Source organism: Aythya ferina (genome assembly GCF_964211825.1).
Source record: "Aythya ferina genome assembly, chromosome: 13".
Classification (NCBI taxonomy): domain Eukaryota; kingdom Metazoa; phylum Chordata; class Aves; order Anseriformes; family Anatidae; genus Aythya; species Aythya ferina.
In genome coordinates, this window is record NC_140311.1 from 7,298,979 (window position 1) to 7,319,373 (window position 20,395).

General features: G+C 48.8%; 2 protein-coding genes and 1 long non-coding RNA gene across 5 annotated transcripts in view; 1 reads left to right on the forward strand and 2 right to left on the reverse strand.

Moving 5' to 3' along the window:
- ARHGEF6 (Rac/Cdc42 guanine nucleotide exchange factor 6) overlaps positions 1-8,975 on the forward strand; it is a 38,149-nt gene extending 29,174 nt beyond the window's left edge. For 2 of the 3 annotated variants that reach the window (XM_084534256.1, XM_084534254.1), the window contains 6 exons: positions 2,586-2,606; positions 3,442-3,535; positions 4,271-4,360; positions 5,133-5,232; positions 6,174-6,228; positions 6,626-8,975. In XM_084534256.1, the coding sequence (XP_084390382.1) occupies positions 2,586-2,606; positions 3,442-3,535; positions 4,271-4,360; positions 5,133-5,232; positions 6,174-6,228; positions 6,626-6,766 (501 nt within the window). In that variant the 3' untranslated portion in view covers positions 6,767-8,975. The remainder of the gene's footprint in view (positions 1-2,585; positions 2,607-3,441; positions 3,536-4,270; positions 4,361-5,132; positions 5,233-6,173; positions 6,229-6,625) is intronic. The other variant, XM_084534255.1, reaches the window with a different exon arrangement.
- Positions 5,618-11,473, reverse strand: LOC311443793. The gene is made up of 2 exons (XR_014697500.1): positions 11,408-11,473; positions 5,618-6,850 (listed from the first exon to the last, which is right to left on the reverse strand). It is a non-coding gene; the product is annotated as an uncharacterized lncRNA (long non-coding RNA).
- A 1,912-nt stretch (positions 11,474-13,385) lies between these two features.
- Positions 13,386-18,979, reverse strand: CD40LG (CD40 ligand). Its single transcript, XM_084534265.1, has 6 exons — positions 18,739-18,979; positions 16,766-16,903; positions 15,854-15,899; positions 15,564-15,611; positions 15,309-15,371; positions 13,386-13,962 (listed from the first exon to the last, which is right to left on the reverse strand). Exons 1-6 carry the CDS (start codon positions 18,892-18,894, stop codon positions 13,595-13,597), a joined length of 819 nt encoding a protein of 272 aa, XP_084390391.1. The 5' UTR covers positions 18,895-18,979; the 3' UTR covers positions 13,386-13,594.
- Between the last annotated feature and the right edge of the window lie 1,416 nt (positions 18,980-20,395).

Below are 20,395 nucleotides of genomic sequence, written 5' to 3' on the forward strand. Positions count from 1 at the left end.
TTTCATGGCAATCCCTAGCGCTTGTGCCCAGGTTTCTTACCCATCGCGAAGGCACAGGTTTGCTGCTCCTTCAGTTAATAGGGATGCTGAGAAAAAATACTGTGTAAAGCTATGCCCAGCCGTGCAAACCAGTGATGGATGCTTGTCGCTGCAGCTGGCTTTGAGCTGCAAGCAAAGCATGAGCACGTGTTTGCAGAGTCAGCCCTGTCCCTGGTGTTTGCTGTAGCCAGCGCTCTTGGGACAGGTGCAGGGGATTTTGTTGCTGTAGCTTGCAGCGTCCTTACCCCGCCTGCCGGATGTCACCAGTCTCCTCCTCTGGGTTTGGCCAGAGCTGTGTCACAGCAGCGCTCAGGATCGAGCCCCCAGCCATGCTGCACCAAGAGGAGGAGGGAAAGGCCTGTTGGTATTCTGTATGATTCCCACCTATGTTTTTGTGGGGTGCTCAACCCCAGTGCTTTGCATACCCGTAACTTGCGGGGATGCAGCAGCTGGGGCGTCGCTTCCCCCGCAGCAACCCCCAGCCTGGGAGGCAGGAGGTGGTGTGGGGAAACCCAAAATAAACCCCAGCTCCCATTCTCACCCCCTGTTGCAACTGCAGTGCTGTCCTTCCCTACCTTGCGGTAAACTTTTGGGATTACTCACCAGTAACTCTGTAACGTTCCTTTTACTGAATGAGCACTCCGGTTCTGAGTCACCAGCCTTTCTTGGTACAGCAGCCTGGGAGCGTCACTGCCCAGGCTCCCAGCAGGAACAGGGACAGGGATGGAGCTCGTGTCTGGCTCAGTCCCTCAGCATCCAAGGACTGGAATGCCCAGCAGCCGGCGGGGCTGTGGGTCCTCTGCTCCAGGCAGATTCTAGGTAGCTTCACAGCGTTTTGTTAGGTTTACTTCTTAAAATTCATTAAGCAGTGCGTTTCACTTTGGGAATTAAATTGTTCCAAAACCAAACAAGCAGGCTGGAAACCACTCTTAATCTTTGCATGTTCCAAATCCCTGATGTAGACTAAACAGTCTTGTGCTTGCATGGTGCATTAAAATATAAGGAAAGGCTTTAATTAGAGGAGAAATTTTTCTGTGTGAAAGTGCAAGGATGGTATTTATTTATAATGCAGGGCAAAACCACAAATTGAGTGATATCATTAATACCACAGCTCTCTGCAAATTCTCAGTTATTCTCGGCTGCACACAGCAGAAGTTAAACCATCTGCATAGAAAGGAGCCGAGAGGTTTTTCAAGAGAGGCTGTGCTGGCAGGGAGCTCCAGGGGCAGGATGGGGCTGCAAGCTGGATGGCAGCATGCAGGGCGTGGAAGGACCAAAAACGTGGACACAGGCATCCCTCCCAACTCTAATGAGCCTTCAGGTAAAGGCACTGCAGAGGGTTCTAAGTCCCCAGATAGAAAAAATCCGTGTCCTTGCATTGGGCGTGGGCATGCAGCCCATGGACACAAGCTTGTGACGACAAACACGAAATAAGTTCAGTTGTTGGCCCAAAATTAAAGTAGGGCACAAAGTGAACTATGCTAACAGCTCAGCACATCACCTTTCTATAACAAAAAGATAATGAATGAATACAAATATCAAATGGTATTTGCAGGGAAGGGAGTAGGGGAGTTTGGTTTAAAAGATTAGAGATTTTCAGACATCCAGTGTTACTTTAATTGGCTACTAGTAACGTAGGATGGGATGGCATAGTCTTGTGCATTTCCTCATACCTAGTTGTGTTCAGGAAACCCCAGAACCTGCTCACATACCGCACAGCACTGTTGTTATTTCCATTGAAATTGGGTCATTTTTCCTGTTCTGTTTCCAGTAATCATTTGAAATGACAGAGCAGGTGCTGTGGGTAAAGCAGTGTGTCCGGATTCAGGTTAGCAAAGCGAAAAAGATTTACAGATGATTTCCACTTTTTTTTTTTCCTTTTCTATTTTTAAGCGGCCTGCTTTGCATTAGGTGAAGGGGTTTTTAACATCGGGATTTCTAGCTTTTGTTGGCCAGACTGGCAGGAGAGCAGTGAGGCTCCCTGTGCCGGGCATCCCTCGGATGGGACCATTTGCAAGGTGTGGAGGGAAATCCTACTGCACTGATGCCTGATACTATCAGGTTTCCAGTGAGCATGGCAGGTGCCCTCCAGGCGGGTCCCCTTTGAGAAGACAAGGTCCTGGAGGATTGTCACCAGATTGGGCAGAGCAGCACATCCCTTCCTCCCCGGGGCTCGACGGAGCCAGGCGTGCTGGGTGGCTGCAGCACTGGCACCAGCTATGTAGGTGCTAGCCTATTTTAAGCACTTTTCTCTTAAGCAACCAATAGGTACAGAAGTCTACTACTAACACAGGAGGCATGTTCTCTATTTTGACGTGTTCAGAGTGCATTAATGCCCACTTACCATGCGTTTCACATGTAACTTTTTCAGTTTTGCATAACACCGTTCTTTGCATGTTGATAGCAAAACCAGTACAGAGGGTGTGCCAAATTAATCACAACACTAACATTTAAATGTGGTTTAGAAATGTTGATTTAATGGACTTGGTCAGTAAAATCATCAGTCTCTCACACTCATCTTCTCTTTCTTTGCATATTCATTGTAGAGGATGTCTTATATCTTAAAGGTAAGGGTAGATACATCTCTTTGGCTTATCGTGGCAAAGACTGCTTATTGCTGTTCATGCTTCTTGTGCTTGCATGACTCTAATTTTGCCTGGCTGTATCAGTAAGTTAACATGAGAGTCAGTGGTGACTGGTAAATGTATTTTGAGAGATCTTTCATGAAGGATTTAGGATTGTGGTACTAAACTTCCTCGCATGCCTCTCCTGCCACTTGTCATTCCTTAAAGTTTGTATTGCATGTAACCTATTAATATACTAATTCTCTCCAAATCAGCATGACTTGTAACTCAGTGAAGGAGATAAAAGCTAAAAGCTTGTGTTTCTTACTTGTGGAGTCAAAGCAAACACTAACTTTGTGTGTATTTGTTTGTTTTCCGTGTATGTTGGGGGGTATGTATACTCTCAAACAAATTGTATACATTGAGAAAAGATGTCATTTGCCCACTTCTTTTTAATTAGAAATCAAATTGAGTCAAGGAAATAAACAGTATTTAAGGTTTTCTAACAAAGACCACGAAGTTGATAAACAGACCCAAAGTGCTGTGAATATGTTGGAATTCTTTGGCCAAAGGATATTAGCTGAGGGATATTTGCTAAAGGAGTGTGTCCTGCCCTGGACCTGCAGGTGCAATTCCCACCGCTGTTAGAGGGAGCAGTGGCTAAAGGACTAGTGCATGGGAAAGGCAAAAAGCATAATGTCCTCCAGCTTTGCCATTGTCTGCTTTGTAGTTCTCTAATGTGTTGTGCATAACACAGATAGCCACATTCAACCTCAGCTGCTCCATTGTTTGAGCTGCCTTTAGTTCTGGTCAAGTACAAGAGTCTGTTTCTCTATAGGACTCCAGCAAAAGTCCAAAAACCATGAAGAAGTTTCTTCCAAAAAGGAAAACTGAGAGAAAAGCATCAGATGAAGAGTTTGTTATTAGGAAAAGTAAGTGTTGAATTTTTCTCTTCTTTTCTGTGGTTTCTTTGTGCTCAGTAATCTCCACGGGGCTTTGAGAGCAACCTTTCTTATGGCGCTGAATGTGGCACGTGAGCAAGCCTACGTGCTGCTGAGCATGGGAGGCTCCTGCACATGCAGCCTTTCCCAGGCACTTACAGATCCCCTGTTCTTGCAGAGATGTTCACCTGCAAAGAAAGATGTCCTGACTGCTACCTGAAGCCAGTCTGGGGTATTCCTCGGGAGAGGGAGGGGTGAAAGGCCAGTGGTACGCTGCTGCAGTATGACCCTGAGGTTATTTGAAGTTAGCACTGAACTAGGGTTAGGAATGAAGACTTCACCTTTCAGAGTCCTATTGTGTTGTGGCTGTACCAGCCATCCCCAGGGCACTGTCCTCCTCTGGGAAGCCCTCCCAGGAAGGCTGTTCTGCCTGCCCATCTCCCTGTGCTGCTGGCACCCAAAGTCAGGCATCATCCCCCAAATTTTGCTAAGGTGAGCCCTAGAAGGGCTTTTTCATACCATTTAGTCATAGTGCTTGATGTCACAGGATGTTGCAAAGGCCAGAAAATGTAAGGGAATTCAAAAAGGGATTAGGGAAAGTCCCCAAGACTGTCAGTCAAGGAAACAATGCTCTCTTGCTCTGAAGTCCCTGAACAGGAAGGCTGGGAGAGAAGAATCCAGAGCACCTGGCTTTTTGTGGCAGCTGTTGTCTGCAATGTTTTACAGGTACTGCTGCATTGGAAGAAGATGCTCAGATCTTGAAGGTGATCGAGGCATACTGTACCGGGGCAGGCTTCCAGCAAGCTCTCAGTTCAGGTGGGCACAAACAGATTATTTAATGTTCATTCTGCCTGTAACACTGATAACCTGTCTGGGAAAAAAACAGATGGTTGCATCAGACAGCAATGAGACTCATGCTAGGAAACTGTGTGGTGTTCAATCTTCAAGATAAGGGAGCTTCATCTACCTAGTGGTTTAGTTGCCATTGTTTTTCTTCTAAACACAGAGAATGAGGAGGTAGGAGGGTAGATGAGACACAGCTACTTCACCAGCACTTGCAGCACTTGTTAGGAATTAAATGAACCTAGTCAGTGCCTGTGGCTGTCAGCACTGAAAATCTGATAGTAATCTCAGGTTGCATATAGCTTTAGAAAGGAAGCATGAATATTATCTCTCAATCAGCTGCATGTTAAGAACAAGCTACTTCATAAGAACCTATCTAACATCTTAAACTCTGGAAATATAACTATTTATCATTGCTGGTAAGATGTCAAATTAAATCACTGAACTATCAAATAATGGCATATTTATAGAAGGGAGACCATATTTCTTCTGAGAGCTCTTGACCTGAACTGAGTGATTTAATTTATAAATAATGATGTAGCTTTAGGTGCCCTGAGCGCTCTTGGAAACTTTCCCTTCGTGGCCTGGCTCTGGCTCAGCCGCACACCCCAGCCCGCATTTAACCCTGCCGAGCCTCCCGCTCCCAGGGCGAGTGACGGCTGCATTTGCTGTGCTGCCTCCGGCACGGCGTGGGCGCCAGGGAAAGTCTCCCTTTTTCTTCCTGATGAGTAATTCTTGCACACAGGCTCCCGTAAAGACTCCATCCCCCAAGTCCTTCTTCCTGAGGAAGAGAAAATCATCATCGAGGAAACAAGAAGCAATGGCCAGACTGTCACAGAGGAAAAGTAAGCAAGGCTGCAGATTCCCCTGGCACTTTTTGGAAGGATGGTTAAAAACCAGTGCCCTCTCCGTCCTCCGCCCACAGAAGTGGTCAGGAGCCTTATCCTGGCTGTGCCAGAAATGCCGGGCTATTCCAGTTGCTATTTTGTCCCTTTTCGAGAACAGAGTCACATTCCCAGCTGCTCTGACATGGCTGCAGCCTCCTGGGAGCCTGTGCCTGGGTCTTGAGAGCATTTATTGCGTCCCAGAGCTTCTCCGGATGTGCTGAACTGGGTCAGGGAGGACAGAACCAAACAAGTGTTTTTTTGTTGTTTGTTTTTTTTTTTTAAGCTACAGACATAGCAGGCTGCTGCTACCCCTCGTGAGGCTGTGTGATGCTGCCTGTGAGTGCTCCCAGTCTGCTCCATAGCGCTTAATGCTTCAGCATCTGGGTTATTAGGTTGGTCCCCTCCTTTTCTAACCCAGGCAGTGCATTCCTTTTTTTTTTTTTTTTCTCTCCAGCACAGCCTCAAGGAATCAGGGCCATTTAACAAAAGATACGCAGGCACTTCAATTTTAAAACTTTTTTTTTTTTTTTTTTTTGCAGTAGCATAAACAAGGAAGCCAAAGCCACAGACCTTTGTTGTTAACTTAAAGAGAGCAGAACAAGGTTGCTTGGTTTGCTTTTTTTTTTTTTTTTTTCCTTCAGTGTTGAGAAAAGAGCCCTGAATTTTTGGCTGGTAGTCCATAAATGCTCCTGGGCTCTGTTTCCAGAGTGACTTCATAGGTAACAGTGCCAGTGGCAGCCCAATGCCTGCAATTGGCAGTGGAGAAAAGGGAGCTGGGAGCACCTTCCCCATAAGTGCTTCAGTCACAAAAGCTCCCACGTTGTTGCTGTTTTACTGCACTTCAGCTCGTTCTGTTTTAGTTTGGTTTTTGAGTTTTTGCGTATTTATTTTTTTTGCAGGAGCCTTGTTGACACAGTTTATGCACTGAAAGATGAAGTCAAGGAACTGAAGCAGGTAATTGGAGTGGTTTTGTTTGTGCTGTGAGTCGACTGGTCCATGCCCAGGAAAAGTCTCACCGATTGCTGGTCCCATCCTGAAGCTGCTCTGTGCGTGCAGCTGGATGGTGCCGTGACAGGGTCCTCCATCCAGGCTTGGAATTAGGTTTCCAGGAGGATGCTTCTGCCTGCTTAGTCCTGGAACTTCTTTGCGTGTCCGTAAGGTGGTGAGGGTCTGCTTGAACAGCTCAGACCACATGTAATGAGTGTTCATCCTCTCAAATGAGCATTGACCTGCCAAATGTCCCTGGTATCTTGCCTCTGAGCCACATACAGCCAGGTGCACAGAAGTACTTCATTGCATCAAGTGCATGAGCATTAACTGCATCTTTGTTCCTTTATTTTTCACCTTGTAGGAGAACAAAAGGATGAAACAGTGTTTGGAGGAAGAGCTCAAATCCAGGAAGGACTTGGAGAAGCTGGTCAGAAGGCTGCTGAAGCAGACAGATGAGTGTGCCAGGGAGGACACGGGGCGCAAGTCGTCTCTGATTGCCTGAATTTGGGGAGAAGCTGCTGGCAGTGGTGTGTGACCTCAGGTGTTTTTTGGGAAGCAGAACTGGATCCTTTGCCTCTTCTTGCTCCTTATTTTGTTGGTTTGGGGGATTTTGTTACCAAAAAAATGTCAGAGAGAAAAAAAATAGTTTTTCTTCCATCCAATAAGGAAATAAAGCAAACAGAAACAATCGATCACAACTAAAACAGTCAGCAAGCGGTCCGTGATTCACAATTCATCTGCAGCAACTAATACCTCATCGTACCTACTACTGGGAGCAAACACAATCTCTGCTAGCGATTGCCGCTCACAAAGGGTATGGCAGCAGTTTCCTAGAGGAAGCTTAAGCACTTTTTAATGCTTTCATTCTTTTCAAAAGCACCGGTACCTATTTATTGAATGAAAACATTACTGAGTTGGCATTGAGCAGAAACCAAAAAGCACCTTGCTCCTTTTTTTCAGATAATCACAACTGGGGAAGCTTTTCCCATCCACCTTCTTTTTTCCCCCATTAGTTGACTGTAGCGAACTAGAGCCCAGCAATACTGTGGTTCCCGTGTGGCCTTGATACTGATTAAAATGTGCAATTAACATGAAGACATTTTAACTCCTTGGGGAAGTCAGATGTGGAGCACCTGTCAGAGCGCACGGGAAGGTATGTTGCACAGTACTGCCTCCTAACAGCTCGTGATTAGCACAACGGGTAACTGCTGTTCTGTCCCCAGCCCCTTTTGTTAAGCATGACCTGAAACTCCTACACCCTGCCTTCTTTTCACTTTGAGTGTCCAGGTATTGTATGAATTTATAGTTTTGCTGTGCTTCCCCTTGCAGGACATGCTTTTCTCTGTATGAAATGCAAACACTGCTTGACAGCAAAAACAACACCCGAATATGCTTGTCCCCTGCTCCCTTCTGCCCACGTTAGGCTCTCCTTCCCAAAGGCTAGGAACGTGCAGCCAACAGTCACTTCTCCCCCATTGCCCCAAAGGGGCTTTGCTGTAGGAAAAAGGAACTTTTGGTATAGGAAAGGTATTTATATTTAGGCTTTGACAAGAGCTGTAATGCTCCTGGGGCAAGGACGTGCAGTACCTTCCCGATCCATGCACAGCTCCTCGAACACAGCACACAGACAACATGCATATGTATCGGCTATCTTCATCTTATTTGGTGTTACATCCTAGTTTGTAACTGATGTTTTCCTTCCTTAGCAGCATTATACAAGTAACCTTCTGTTAAAGTTAATAATAAGTCTTATGTATATCACAGGGCAGCATGGTCCCAGGGCGTGCAGATACACTGCAGCTCCTTAGTCATACCGTTACATTGTTCATGAAGGATATAATAGAGGCAATAATAACAACTCCCTCATTGCAATTAAAATTCAGCCAGAACATAGCAAATGGTGTTTGGGGAGAACTAGACTCTGAATCATCACAAGGAATGTAAAAAGAAGCCCTCTTTAAGCTGTTTCTAGGACAAAACGGGCTTTTTAATTTTTTCCCTGGCTACATTTGCCATCTCCAGGGCATCCTAGTTGGACAGCAGCTCTCTGCATCCTTGCCTGGGTACACAGTTGAAAGATTGGGTCAACAATTGAGTTCTGCTGTGCTGGATAATCATTTTCTAGGATAAAGACCTTTGCTGCACAAGTTAGCATGGCTGAAGTGCTGTTCTGGGATGCCGTGCCCAGATGCCCCAGCATCATCCAGGCCAGCTGCCTGCTCGAGGGTGGGCTGGAAACAAGGCTAGCAATGTGCAGTCAGTGCGAGGAAGTCAACCAAGGGCCATTTGTGCTCCCACGGGAAGGTAGAAATGTTTCCCTGCTGCCCACAGTTCAGTTAAAACCCATGCTGTGTACATATGCATGTTTCTAAGATGTAATGTGATGCAGGGCACACTGGGACATTTTGGATCAGGCACTTGTCAAGAGCTAGAAGCCAAAAAAAAGAAAAGAAAATAAAAAGGAAAAGAAGCCATGCCAGATGGACAGCAATGTTTCCATATTTACTTTGTTTACAGTGCTTTGTAAATAGGTTCCAGTGAGTCCGTCTTTAGATGGATGTTGTGTCAGCTGCCTTCCAGTTTATCTTTGTCATGTAGGTTTATTTACTGTAACTACTTATGCAAGTTCAACTTTTCTAACATGTTTTTATTTTGAACAGTTTTTTAATTGACATTTTCAACAAATAAAGAAGGATAAAAATTGCTTCTTAGCCCTCAGTGCTGCTTCCTTTGCGTCTGTCTCACCTCTCTCTGGGGCTGCACCCGGGGAAGCAAGAGGGTACATACGAAAACCTCACTGAGCGCTCAGCAAACATTAGAATGAAAGCAAAGCCAACACTTGCTCTGGGCATTCCTGATTTGAGAAAAGATATCAAAACGCCACAGCTTCATCACCCACTCACCCCCGGTCTACTGGGCACCGGGGGGTGCTTGTGTGAATGGTCACGCTGGCAGTTGGACTGTCACTCCCACCATTGCACGGTCCCACAGCAGGGAGGGAGGTGGTCCTGGGGCAGGGTGATGCACTTCCATCCCTCAAGTCCCACACGGACTCTGCTAACAGGGATGCTTTATGGAGAAATTGTTCTTCTCCATTGCACTAGTTGGTTGCTGTAGATAAGTCATTTCCTGCCTGAGACTTTTTTTTTTTTTTACTTCTGGGGATTAGGTGTGGTGACAGGATTTCCTTTGGTCTACCACTTGGACAAGACCTCCTGCATGCTGGTATTTTTAACTCTTTGGTGAGGATGCCACATTCTCAACCTGTGCCTGAAGCGAGTCTGGGGCTTGACCGCGGCTGCTGCTCAGAGCCAGCAGACCAGCGGCACAGGAGAATGGCTGAGGATGGCTGTTCTCAGCATGGAGGAGTGCCCAGCCCTGCTCTTCCTCTCCAAGCACATCAGTCAGAGCAGGAAAGCAGAAAAACAAGCAAGGCACACTGACCGTGGGTGGAAAACACTGAGGTCTGAAAGGGAGCACATTTGAGCCTAATTGGTGCTTCAGGGAGTTACTGTGGAGCCAGAACAGGACCACATTCAGACCCAGGTAACCCCGAACCTTTTGGAAGGAACATTTCCCCTCTTGTGCCAACATGAAGCCAAATCCAGGCCTTGTCCCCTTCTGTTATGCCAGGTCCCAAATGTCCCCTTTGCACAAGCAATATAATGGAGGCAGCACCAGCATCCTCCAAGCAGCAGGGTTTGGCATCAAACCACCATCAGTGTGAAATCAGACCAGGAAAGAAAACACCAAAAACCAGTTTCATCTGTGCAGCCCAAACCGCTGGTGTGGCCGGGGAAACCCCGGAGGTGCCAATTCACAGTAGCCTCCCTGGCACATGGCACTGCCACAAAGCCCCTGAGCCTGAGCCAAAAGGATGTGGGAAGTGAAGGCTCCTATCGCCCACGGGGCTGCGTGGTGCTCAGAACACCGCCTGCTGCATCCTACTGCATCTCGCCACCCAGTGTGGGGTCAGCAACCGCAACACAAGGGGAAGCAGGTGAGCAGGGCTGGTCTTTCTAGGGACAGGAAAAGATCATTTGCTAGGCTAGTAGTTGGACTTGACAATAGAGGTCTTTTCCAGCCCAAATGATTCAGGAAGGGATGCTAGGGCAGGCTCGTCAGATCAGCAGCCACATCACCGCCATGCAGCCCTCGGCTTGGTGGCACAAGCTGGGGGGACCCCACTTGGAAACTGGTATCATGACTTTTGTTTGAGGAAAACAAACAAAACCAAAAGCCTCATTTCTTACACAAACCTAAAACCCAATACATTTCCCAGTGGGATCAACACTTGCAAAGCCACGCGAGCACCATCCCCAGCAGATGACCATGCTGTTGTGCCACGGCTCATCGATGTCCCTCTGTGCCGGTCCTGCCAATGTGCCCAGTGTATTCACCTCCCCCTCAACCCCTTTTCACTTCACTCAGAACAAAGAAAAATCAGCTCACAAACTATAAATTCCACAGCCCAAGAAGTGACTGAGAGGCCCCACAGTGAGGGAAAAATCAATGTATTGACGACCTTCATACTTTCCACGGGGAGAGGAAAACTGTCCGCCACGGCACCGGGGAGGAGAACAAAGCCGCTCAGGAGAAGGCCACGGTCTGAAATGCACAGCTGGATGGCAGCACACACATCTCCTCCCCTCCCACGCATTACCTCTCATCTGCATCCCACAGGCTATTTTTGGCAAGCGAAGAAACAGAGGCAAGAAACAAAAGCCCCAGGAAAGACAGTGGCACGAGGCAAGGAGCCCCACTTGCAGTGGAGGCAGCAGCTGTTGTTGCACAATTTCATTTAGTGGTTTTTCAGCCCAACAGCGTTTCTGCTCCTGAAGGTTTCCTGCGCCTGAGAGCAAGCACTTCCCTCCCCACCCACTCGCACCCATCCTACTTTTTCTCCTTTCTCAGAGCGCACAGCTTCGATAGCTTTTTGTTCCCTCATGAAGTATTCAAGACCCTATCCCCACAGTGGCCATGCACATCCCCAACCCCATGCTGTCCCTGCCACCCCCCACCAGCCCATCCTGCAGGAGCTGCCTGGGTTTTGGCAGCAGCAGGGATGCAGTCGAACCTGTGCCACTGCAGGAGCTGACCAGTAGTCCCTGCCACCCCGTATATGGTAGGTGAAGTATCTGACCTGATGCAGCATCCAAAGCAGACAGCCCTGCAGGGCTTAGGTGAGTGTGGGAATCTTCTCTTCTAGCCAGGTGCTGTAAATCCCCCTAAATGAGCCCCTACAGCTGTACCTCATGCCTCATCACTGCCCTCCTGCCCCCTGCTCCAGCCCAGCCTGGCCAAAATGCATCCAGTGCTGCCCAGCCCCAAATCCCCACCATGCCCCAAGAAGGGTACAGAGGCTGCTGCAGGACGTGTTTGGGACTGGCCATCCCCACTGTGCCCCTGCACTGTCCTGCTGCACTCGTGGTCCCCAAACCCCGAGCAGGGCCCCAGGAAGCCTCAGCATGCCCCAAGCAAGCCTCAGCCCCAGGTGAGAAGGGGCAGTGACTTCCAAAGCAAAGTGCCCAGCCACAGATGTCCTAATTCATCACTGGTGTTAGCTGTAGCATGATGGTGTGCAAAACCCTACACTAGCACATGTTGTGGGGTACCAAGCTATGCAGCCTGTGTGGTGCTTTGGATGTGCTCAGACAGGGGGACCCGAAATGTTGAAATAAACTGCAAAACAACCATGGCCACATTCACCTCATCACGCTACACAGTTTCCCATGCACTTTGTGTTAGTCTCCCTTTTCTGTCCACAAATACCAGGCAGTTTTAGCTCTAGTTAAATAAACACTTTTATACATAGCACTGGACAAGAACAGTCCGTTCTCTGGCAAAGTTATGCAGCTTTGAAGAACAGCTACCCAACTGCAAATTAAATTACAGTGATACCAGGCGGGCAGCCTCCGAGCAATCCTCTCCTGCCTTTGGGAGGGGACAGCAGCAGGCACCCACCACTGGCAACGTGGTGCAACGACTGCCCCGTCTGTCCTGGCACTGCCTGCAGTTGAGCACCGCAGTAGGAGCAGGTCCGCAGCCTCAAGCCAAGCAAACCCTAACGAGTGCTCAAATCTGAAATCTCTTCCACTTGCAGACCTGCTGACTTGTAAGAGTACTGCCAGTCTTTGTGCTCAGATAAGCATGACCTGGATACCTAAAATCACTGTACCAGCAGCCTTGTGTCCTTCTGTGGCTCAGCTCACCCTCCCTGTGTGCCAAGCTGGAGGAAGAGGGTGAGGGGATGCCCTGGTGAGCTGTGTCACCTGGGTGCCCCTGCCTGAGGGCATGTCCTGCCCGTCTGCATTGTCCTGCTCTCCTGGAGCACCAGACAATGTGCCACCGTGGACACATCCGTCCTCATGAGGACAGCCAGGAGATGCTCTACACATGCTTCTTGGAGGACTTGGGAAGAAGCTGTTCCTGCCACCCCTGTGCTTTCCTGGTCCTCCTCCCAGGGGAAGACATGTCTCAGGGAAGAATGCTGGTCCAAATCTGACCATGGTGGCCAATGCCCCTTCCACAGAGTCTGAAATAATCCACAGGCAGAGGGCCCTCAGCCTGGGAGGAGGACAGCCTCACGAGCACATTCAGCTCACCACCAGAGCCTTACCGGAGCTCTGGGCTGAAATCAGCAGCCACCCCTTGGCCACCAATAACCCCTCTTGGCCAAGTGGGGCGAATTTTGCCCAGGGCAAACCTGGCCGAGACAATGCCACTCTGAGCAAGAAGGCTTGTTGAGCTCTGTAGATAGCTATGGGTGGAAAAAAAAAGGGAGTTCTCAAGATAACACAGGCAGTTAGGGTGGCAACGATGCATCACCAGCAGCCACCACGTAAGGACAGTGCATGGCTGATTGATTCCTTTAGAGGAGACGTTCCTAAGCCTTTTAATGTTTTTTCCGTTGATGTTTTGTAAGCAGATTGGTACAGGAGATAAGCATGAACCTAGCATGGAGGGAGTACCCTGAGCCATCCTATGGTGTTAGGAAAGAAAGGTTGCTGGTAGAGCCTGCTAAATAAAGCTTATGTGGTACAACTGAGCCACCAGCGGGGCACAGTGGTGCACAGCCCCAGCACCTCCCAAATGGTCAGGAATGAAAGAAAACAGCAAAGTGCAGACAACGACAGCTTCAAACTTTGTTCCATTTCTGTTCATAGGGCCCCTTGGCCCTCATTAATAAATAACAAAATATACAAATTAACAAACAAGGGCAATAAAGAGGCAGAGGAACATAAATACGGGAAACAGGGAGAGCCACTTGGCTCAACAAAGTTGGGCTGGGCCTCCTGGGGAGGGGGGGGCGGCTTGGGGTGGCCCCCTCCTACAGCTTGAAGATGCCAAAGTAGGTGCTGCCATGGCCGTAGTTCACTATCGTTGAGTCTGTCACGTTGACAAAGATCATGTCGCCCTCCCGGAGCTCAAAGACGCCTCCCTCCCGGATGGACTGGAAGTCACAGACAGCCGTGGAGGTGCTGTGCGTGTTGAGTCCCTTCAGCAAGAGCCGGTCCTCTTCCATGGGGAGGTACAAATAAATATAGAGGGTAAACGGTGCCGAAGCCGCTGCCTTGGTGCAGAAGCTGACTTGTGCATAGATGTAGTAGAGCCCTGCCTTCTCCACCTTCAGCTTCCCTTCGTGGTAGGATATCAAGCTGTTCATTGGGGCGTAGCTCGTCGTCTTCCACTCCAGCACTGTGAGGAGAAAGCATGGCTGTTGAGCTGGGACAGATCCAGCTTGGGAGGCTGATTTTTAGGGGATAGCCCCAGGGACATTGGGCATCACAGCCTCCATCCCCTGTGGGGCAGGCAGGGAGGTGCTGTCCATCTCAGGACACCTTCTCCAGCCCATGGGACATGGGTCCCTGTCTCTGAGGCTGGGGCATGCTTAACCCCTGTTTCTGGTTGCTGGCCTTCCACAAGCCTTGTGTTGATGATGTGAGTGGAGGAGCACTTTGCTTTCTTTGTCTAGCCAAATGGAAATACTTGGGATGGAGGATCTCCATGGCTTTTGGTGGCCCAGCCTCCAAATGCTCTGAGCACTTCCAGAACACCCTTCAGTTCCTATATTCAGAGGCACCCATCCCAAGCCACACAGTTTTTCCAAGCTGGAAAAACTGCATTTCTTCCAAAGTCCTTTCTCCACTTGGCCTCCACTAGCTCCTGGAGAAGATAAGACTTCTCCAGGGAAGGACAAAAATGACCGTCCCTCAGTTTTGGTGCACTGGATCCCTGGCAGGGTGCAGAGCTCCAAGGGTTTGCATGGTACATGCTGCTCCTACCTCCCAGAGCTCTGTCCACCTCACAGACCTGCTGCTGCCATAACTTTTGGGGCACTACTGGTATCCTTGGAGCAGCTCATGGACATTAATTCTGACTGGAGCCAGCACAGAGAGCTGAGGGAAAGAAACCAGGAAAGCATGGCCATGGGTATTGAGCCGGGCTATGGCTCTGGGAAGGGTTCTGCACCTTCTTCCTACAGAGACCATCATGTGAGCGGTGAGGGTGAGCAAACCAGCTCCAAACCCTGCTCCAAGGGGAACCCCATGCAGCCTGTGGCCTGTGCCTGTGCAGCCCATGGGGACACCCCTGCTCCCCACCACCGAGCTGCAGAACCAGCTCCTGGCAGCCCGCTGAGCGCAGCGCAGCGTCAGCCTGCTTTGTAATCGCAACAAGTGCTCGAGCGGGGAGTTTTAAAATGCAGCAAGCATCTCGCTTCTTTGATCTTATCTAACACAGAGCTTTCCACAGGTAGACTGAGCTCTGGGTGAATTGCTGCGTCAGAGATGGAAAGAGCAGTTGCTGATTACTGGCAGTTACTCCAGAATTAAATCAAACATGCTCAGGTTGAGAAATCCTTCCCAGATTGAGAGGCTGACCTTGCAAACTCTTATTCACCTCGGAAAGCCTTACTCCTGCAGGTGGGAGGCTTGCTGTGCCATGGGACATGTTCCTGTGCTGGAGGTGCAGTGTCCCCATCCCTGTTGGATACCCACCACCATACCCAGCCCTGCCGGGTGGCACCGAGGGGTCTGCCTTACCTGGCACCGCCTTGTTGCTCTTCTGTCCTGCCATGTGGGCTGCAATCGGCTGCCTCTTCTCAGCTGAAATTGGGAAAGGTCAATGTTATTGAAGGCCGAGCACCCTCTCTCCCCCTGCAGCACGGCTCTCCACCAGGACCACAGCACCTCCCAGCCTTGGGGTTCCCCCAGAGGCCAAATCCAGCTCAGAGACACGGTCTCCAAAGCAGCCCCTGAGTGAGGCAATGACAGGACCTGGATGTGTCCGCTCCTTACCTGCCACAGATGTCTCATTCCTGCTCTTCGAGTGGGGGTGCTCATGGCCTGCAAGGAGAAAAGGCCGCAGTTTTAATTTTGGGTTCATTTTCATTGACTTTGTGCAGTGCAGCTGACTGGTGAGATAGCCGTGCCTGGCACCCAGTCTCTGTCAGCTTAGCGTCGTGCAGTCCTACCCCATGGGGACGCCCTGCTACGCCCAGCTGACCCCACCACGGGCACCAAAGGACCTGACCCTGTCCCCTGCAGCCGCTCATCTCCCAGCCCTCCAGCAGCACCAGGACACTCACCTCTTTGCATTTCAAACTTTGGCCCCTCCTTGCTGGCTGCCCCATCCTGAAACAACAGCAAAAATATACATTTGAAACACATATCCTTACATTTCTAAAATATAATATTTTAAGATGTACATATCAAACATTGGTAAAGCCTCTGTGTAAAAGATGCTTTCTTTTGGGGTTGGTGCTGTTTGGCACCAACAGCCCTGCCAGATCTCGGCAGAAGGCTCCTGACCTACCAAGCCCCCCAGGATTGTGTGTGGCCATGGTCTGCCCTGCTTTTTTGCAGTGGAGGGGGGGAGGGGTTGCAAGGCTTTTGTTCTTAGGTTTTATGTGCCTAAAATGCTGTGCAATTAAAATGTTGTGCAAGGTGGCTCTTCTGCACCCAAATGAGAGAAGTCTCTGGACTGGCAGGAGGTGGTGTCCCTGAGCCATGGGGAGGCATTTGCACAACGTCTTCCTCCTCCTTGCAGGAGCTGTGCTGCCTGGCCCAAGCCCTGCACTGTCATCAATGTCAAGGCAAAGAGAACATAAAGCTGCTCCCACCATCAAGTGGCCATGAGTATCCTCATGCCTACCAGGTGCAGGATGCAACAAGGTGCCAGACAGCAGAAAATCAATATTTTTCAGGCCACGATGGAGCATAGAGGTGGTAGCTCCATCCCACCCCACCTTGGGCATGCCACAGTTGGGCGCGCTCTGCTCAAGCCCGCTTTGAGAAAAAATGGATGAGATTTTTCAGTAATGTCAATACAGTCTAAAAATATTGTGTTAAAAAAGAAAAGAATAAAAAAGGCCACATGCTCTGCAGCCCCAATGTTAAGGACCCCCCCTGGTTTTCAAAAAACCTTTGGGTGATGTGTGTGTGTCAGGGATCCTCCCTGCACCTTCAGCATGGTTTGTATCCACTCAACATCAATCTACCTTGCACTGGAGGTCCTTGAAGCTTTTTAAAATTTTTTCACAGTCCAATAATGTCGACTTCTGACCTTCTGCTGTTTGGCATTTCTGTACTTTCCTCAGGAAGATGTAGTCTTCATTTAAGCTCAACGCCTCTTCCATCTGCCAGCGGGGGAAAGAAGAGAGGGTCAACGGGCTGTTACTGGGAAAAGCAGGAGCGCAGCCAGGCGGTATCTATCCCTTCCCACAAGAAATTGCAGCCTGGGAAGCTCAGTGGCAGTTGCTCAGCTTCGGGAGGAGAGGGGCAGACTTCCATGAGCTGCCGGCACGGCATGTGCACACACATCCACCTGGAGCTGCACCGACCCGCTGGCTTGCAGCTCTGGGTGAGAGGAGAGCTGCTCTGAGCCTCCTGGACCTGCGTCAATAATTAATTTATATTTTCCACTCTACTTTTTACAAAAGGTGGCTGGCAAATCTGCATCGGACTGCACTTATGATAGTGGCACAGAAATGCCAGTGAGCAGGTTGGGCAGGCTGCTGGGAAGCCTGCCTAGCCCACCAGCGGCAGCTCCTTGGTTTTGGGTAGCTTATAGGTTAAACAAGCTGCCAAAAGGTCAACACAGCTTGTGAAATGTGGCTGAATTCTGCTAGGAGTTTGAGATTTATTTAAAAAAAAAAAAAAAAGGATTAAAAATTTCAGAAAGCTGAAAAAGAATGATATATATATAATTGTATATGTAATTATATATATATAATATACGCCATATATAATTATATATTATATATGCAATTATAATATAATATAGTTATAATTATATGATATAATATAATTATATTTATATAATTATATATATACATATATAAAAAGATTGATTTTTGGAATGACACCTGTTTTCGGAAAAAATAATATTTGGCTAGGCAACAAAGAGAAGTCCATACTGACTTCTGGCAATGTTGGGTCAGGTTTCAAACCTGCCACAAGCACTACAGAGAGCTGTAACTCTCCTGCCCCTTATGACTGCCCCCCATCTGCTCTGCTGCAGTGGGGCAGATGTCACAGCCTGGAGCTGCCACACTTGGCTCCAGCAGGGACCCCCAGCCCCCAGGCTGCAGCCCTCAATGCAACAAAGTCCCTCTTCCACCCTCTGCTCCAAGCCACCCCGTTCAGATTTGCTGTCCGCCCTTGAAGATCAGCAGTTACCCACCTTGTATCTCAATTTGGATCAAGACAACACATTTAAAACCCACTAATATGTATCTTATCTTTGCATCTGCTGAGGAGATGGGTTTTCTGTAACTGGTAGTCTATGTGTTTTCTGCTTTGGGAATGAAATGTTTTAGATCGGTGATTTTAAGCATCATGCAGTGCAGCTGCAGTTATAGCAATCTCAAAAACAGCTTTTCAATTTTTTAAATTTTTGGAATGTATTGTCCCACATGTGGGACAGGATTATGGATATTGTGTCCCTTTCATAAAAATAAAGACAAAATATTAAGATCCACTGTTTCCTTCCCAAAGCAGAAAGACAGTATCTAAAGTGCGATACTGGTAAAATTAATACATGCAAACGCAGAATAAAAATTAATTTCTGGACTCCCTCCTCCTCTTCATGAGCGCCCCAGTGCTGCCCGGTGCCATGGCATCAGAAAGACCACCAGGTAACCCAAAAAGCCTGAAACAGTCCTTCGTGTTTATGCCCCCTCTCCTCTCCCAGACTGGCCACTGTCTGCCAGGTTTGCTCTTAGCAGCTCCTCTTTATTGACCCGTTCTCTCTTTGTTAATGAAGGGAACAGGTCTCTTCCTCTGTGTACATCTTCACTTAGTTGCAAATTAAAGCAGAAATAAGAACATGGGTGTATAAACACCACTGCTGCATCAGTCCAGTGGCCATCATCATCTTGCACCATATTCATCCTGAGAGCGATCAGGGCTGTCCACACCGAAGGCAAATTGTGTTAGCAATCCGTCAGAGACACCCTTATTTTACACTTACCTTATCCATCTTCATGTGAAGATACAAACAGAAGAGTACAGTCCCGATCGTCTGTACTACCATAAATACAGCGAGGAAGCACATGAACATTTTCATGGTGCTGGGAGAGGTGCTGCTCATGGATCGGGGTGCAGCAGAGCCGTAGACTTCATTCATCCTCCGGGCACGTCGCTGGGGCGCCTTCAAATGATCTGCTTGCAAGTAGCATGAGAACTGTTGTGTGAGCACCCGCTGCTCAAGGGATACAGGTTGCAGCAACCTACACTTCCTGGAAAAAAACCTTCGTAGTGGGTACGTTTGTTCACTACCATCTCCCACAACAAAAAAAAAGGTTACTTAGACTTTCTTCTCTGGTTCACTTCCATGCTTTTTCCTACCATCCTACCAGAAGCAGATATCGATTCTTATTCCGTATATTCATATTTGCCTTCGAAACACTCCTGACTCTGCCCCGGTGTTTTTTTCCTGTTGTGGATGAAAGCTTCATGACTAGTCAGTCTCAGAGCAATGAAGACTGCGAATCCATGGGCAGCACTGCTGAATGGTGGTGCAAGCTGCCAGGGGTTAGGAAGCACTTGGGAAGCCAGCTGTTTCTCAAAAGGAGAGGAAGGGCTTTCTGCTCTCTGTTTTCTTCATGAGAAGGACAATTGTGTGGCTGAGGCAGGTGGGTTGTGCTGGCTCCTGGCCTTCCCTCATGCTCCCTGTAGGTGAAGTCTGCCCAAGTAAGATGGATGCTCCTGGGGAAAGGGACATCTCTTCAGGCACTGGGACCTCAATGTGGGTGTCGTGCTCCTTGATGGACAGCCAGCAGGACTTTGGGTCTCAGTGCTTGGCCACCAGTTTGGAGAGACAAGTTTTGAGCCATTTTCCCAACACCACAGTGAGGTTCTTACCCTGAATCCATGGGCACAAGGATCCTCAGATCATACTCCCATTTACACATATTATATTTATTTTCTGGGCATAAAAATGGCTACTGACGATACTGCCACTCCTGACAGCCACTGACATCCCAGCACCACCTCCATGCAACTTCAGGTGCCCTCCCCATGTCCCTTGGCCCAGCAGCAGAGGTGTGTTCCCGCCCCTGAGCATCCCCTGCCCATGTTTGCAGCTATTCAGGCATCTGACACTATGCAGCCATGCAGGACCCATACAAAACTTCATGGTAAATGCAGAGGGGTCCTGCTTTCAAGAAGGGACAGGCCTCCTTTGCTCCATGCTTGAGCAAAGAGGATGAAGCTGGGCTGCCAGGCTGCCTGCACGGGGGCTGGGGCGCTGGTTTAAAGGCAGCGATCAAACCATCATGCAAAGTTGTTTTGAAAGTAACAGCCTGAAGGCAACGGTCTTATCAGATGTGCATGCAGCAAATAAAGGGCCGGATCCTGCCAGCAGCAGAAGGGCACTGAGCAGGGTGCTGCTTGCCTGGCAGCCACAGCAGAGGATGGCACTCAGCACTGTGGGGTTGCTCAGCACGGCAGGATGAGGTCCAGCATTCGCTTTTTCTATCTACCCAATCTCTCGCATCCTGTCCTGTGTGGTTAGGGTGCTCTTAGCTGCAAATGCAAGCTCTGGTAACAAAGCACAAACATCTCTGCAACTCAGTCAGCTTGTGACCTTGGCAGGTTACCATGTGCCTAAATATAGCACCCAAATC

What these genes read in the sequence shown, in the direction of transcription:
- CD40LG (XM_084534265.1), bottom strand. Translation starts at nt 18,894, where the DNA reads ATGAATGAAGTCTACGGCTCTGCTGCACCCCGATCCATGAGCAGCACC. An exon ending in TCAAGGACCTCCAGTGCAAG is followed by an intron (nt 15,900 to 16,765) that starts GTAGATTGATGT and finishes CTGTTGTTTCAG; the next exon opens with GATGGGGCAGCCAGCAAGGA. An exon ending in GAGCAACAAGGCGGTGCCAG is followed by an intron (nt 13,963 to 15,308) that starts GTAAGGCAGACC and finishes TTCTCCTCACAG; the next exon opens with TGCTGGAGTGGAAGACGACG.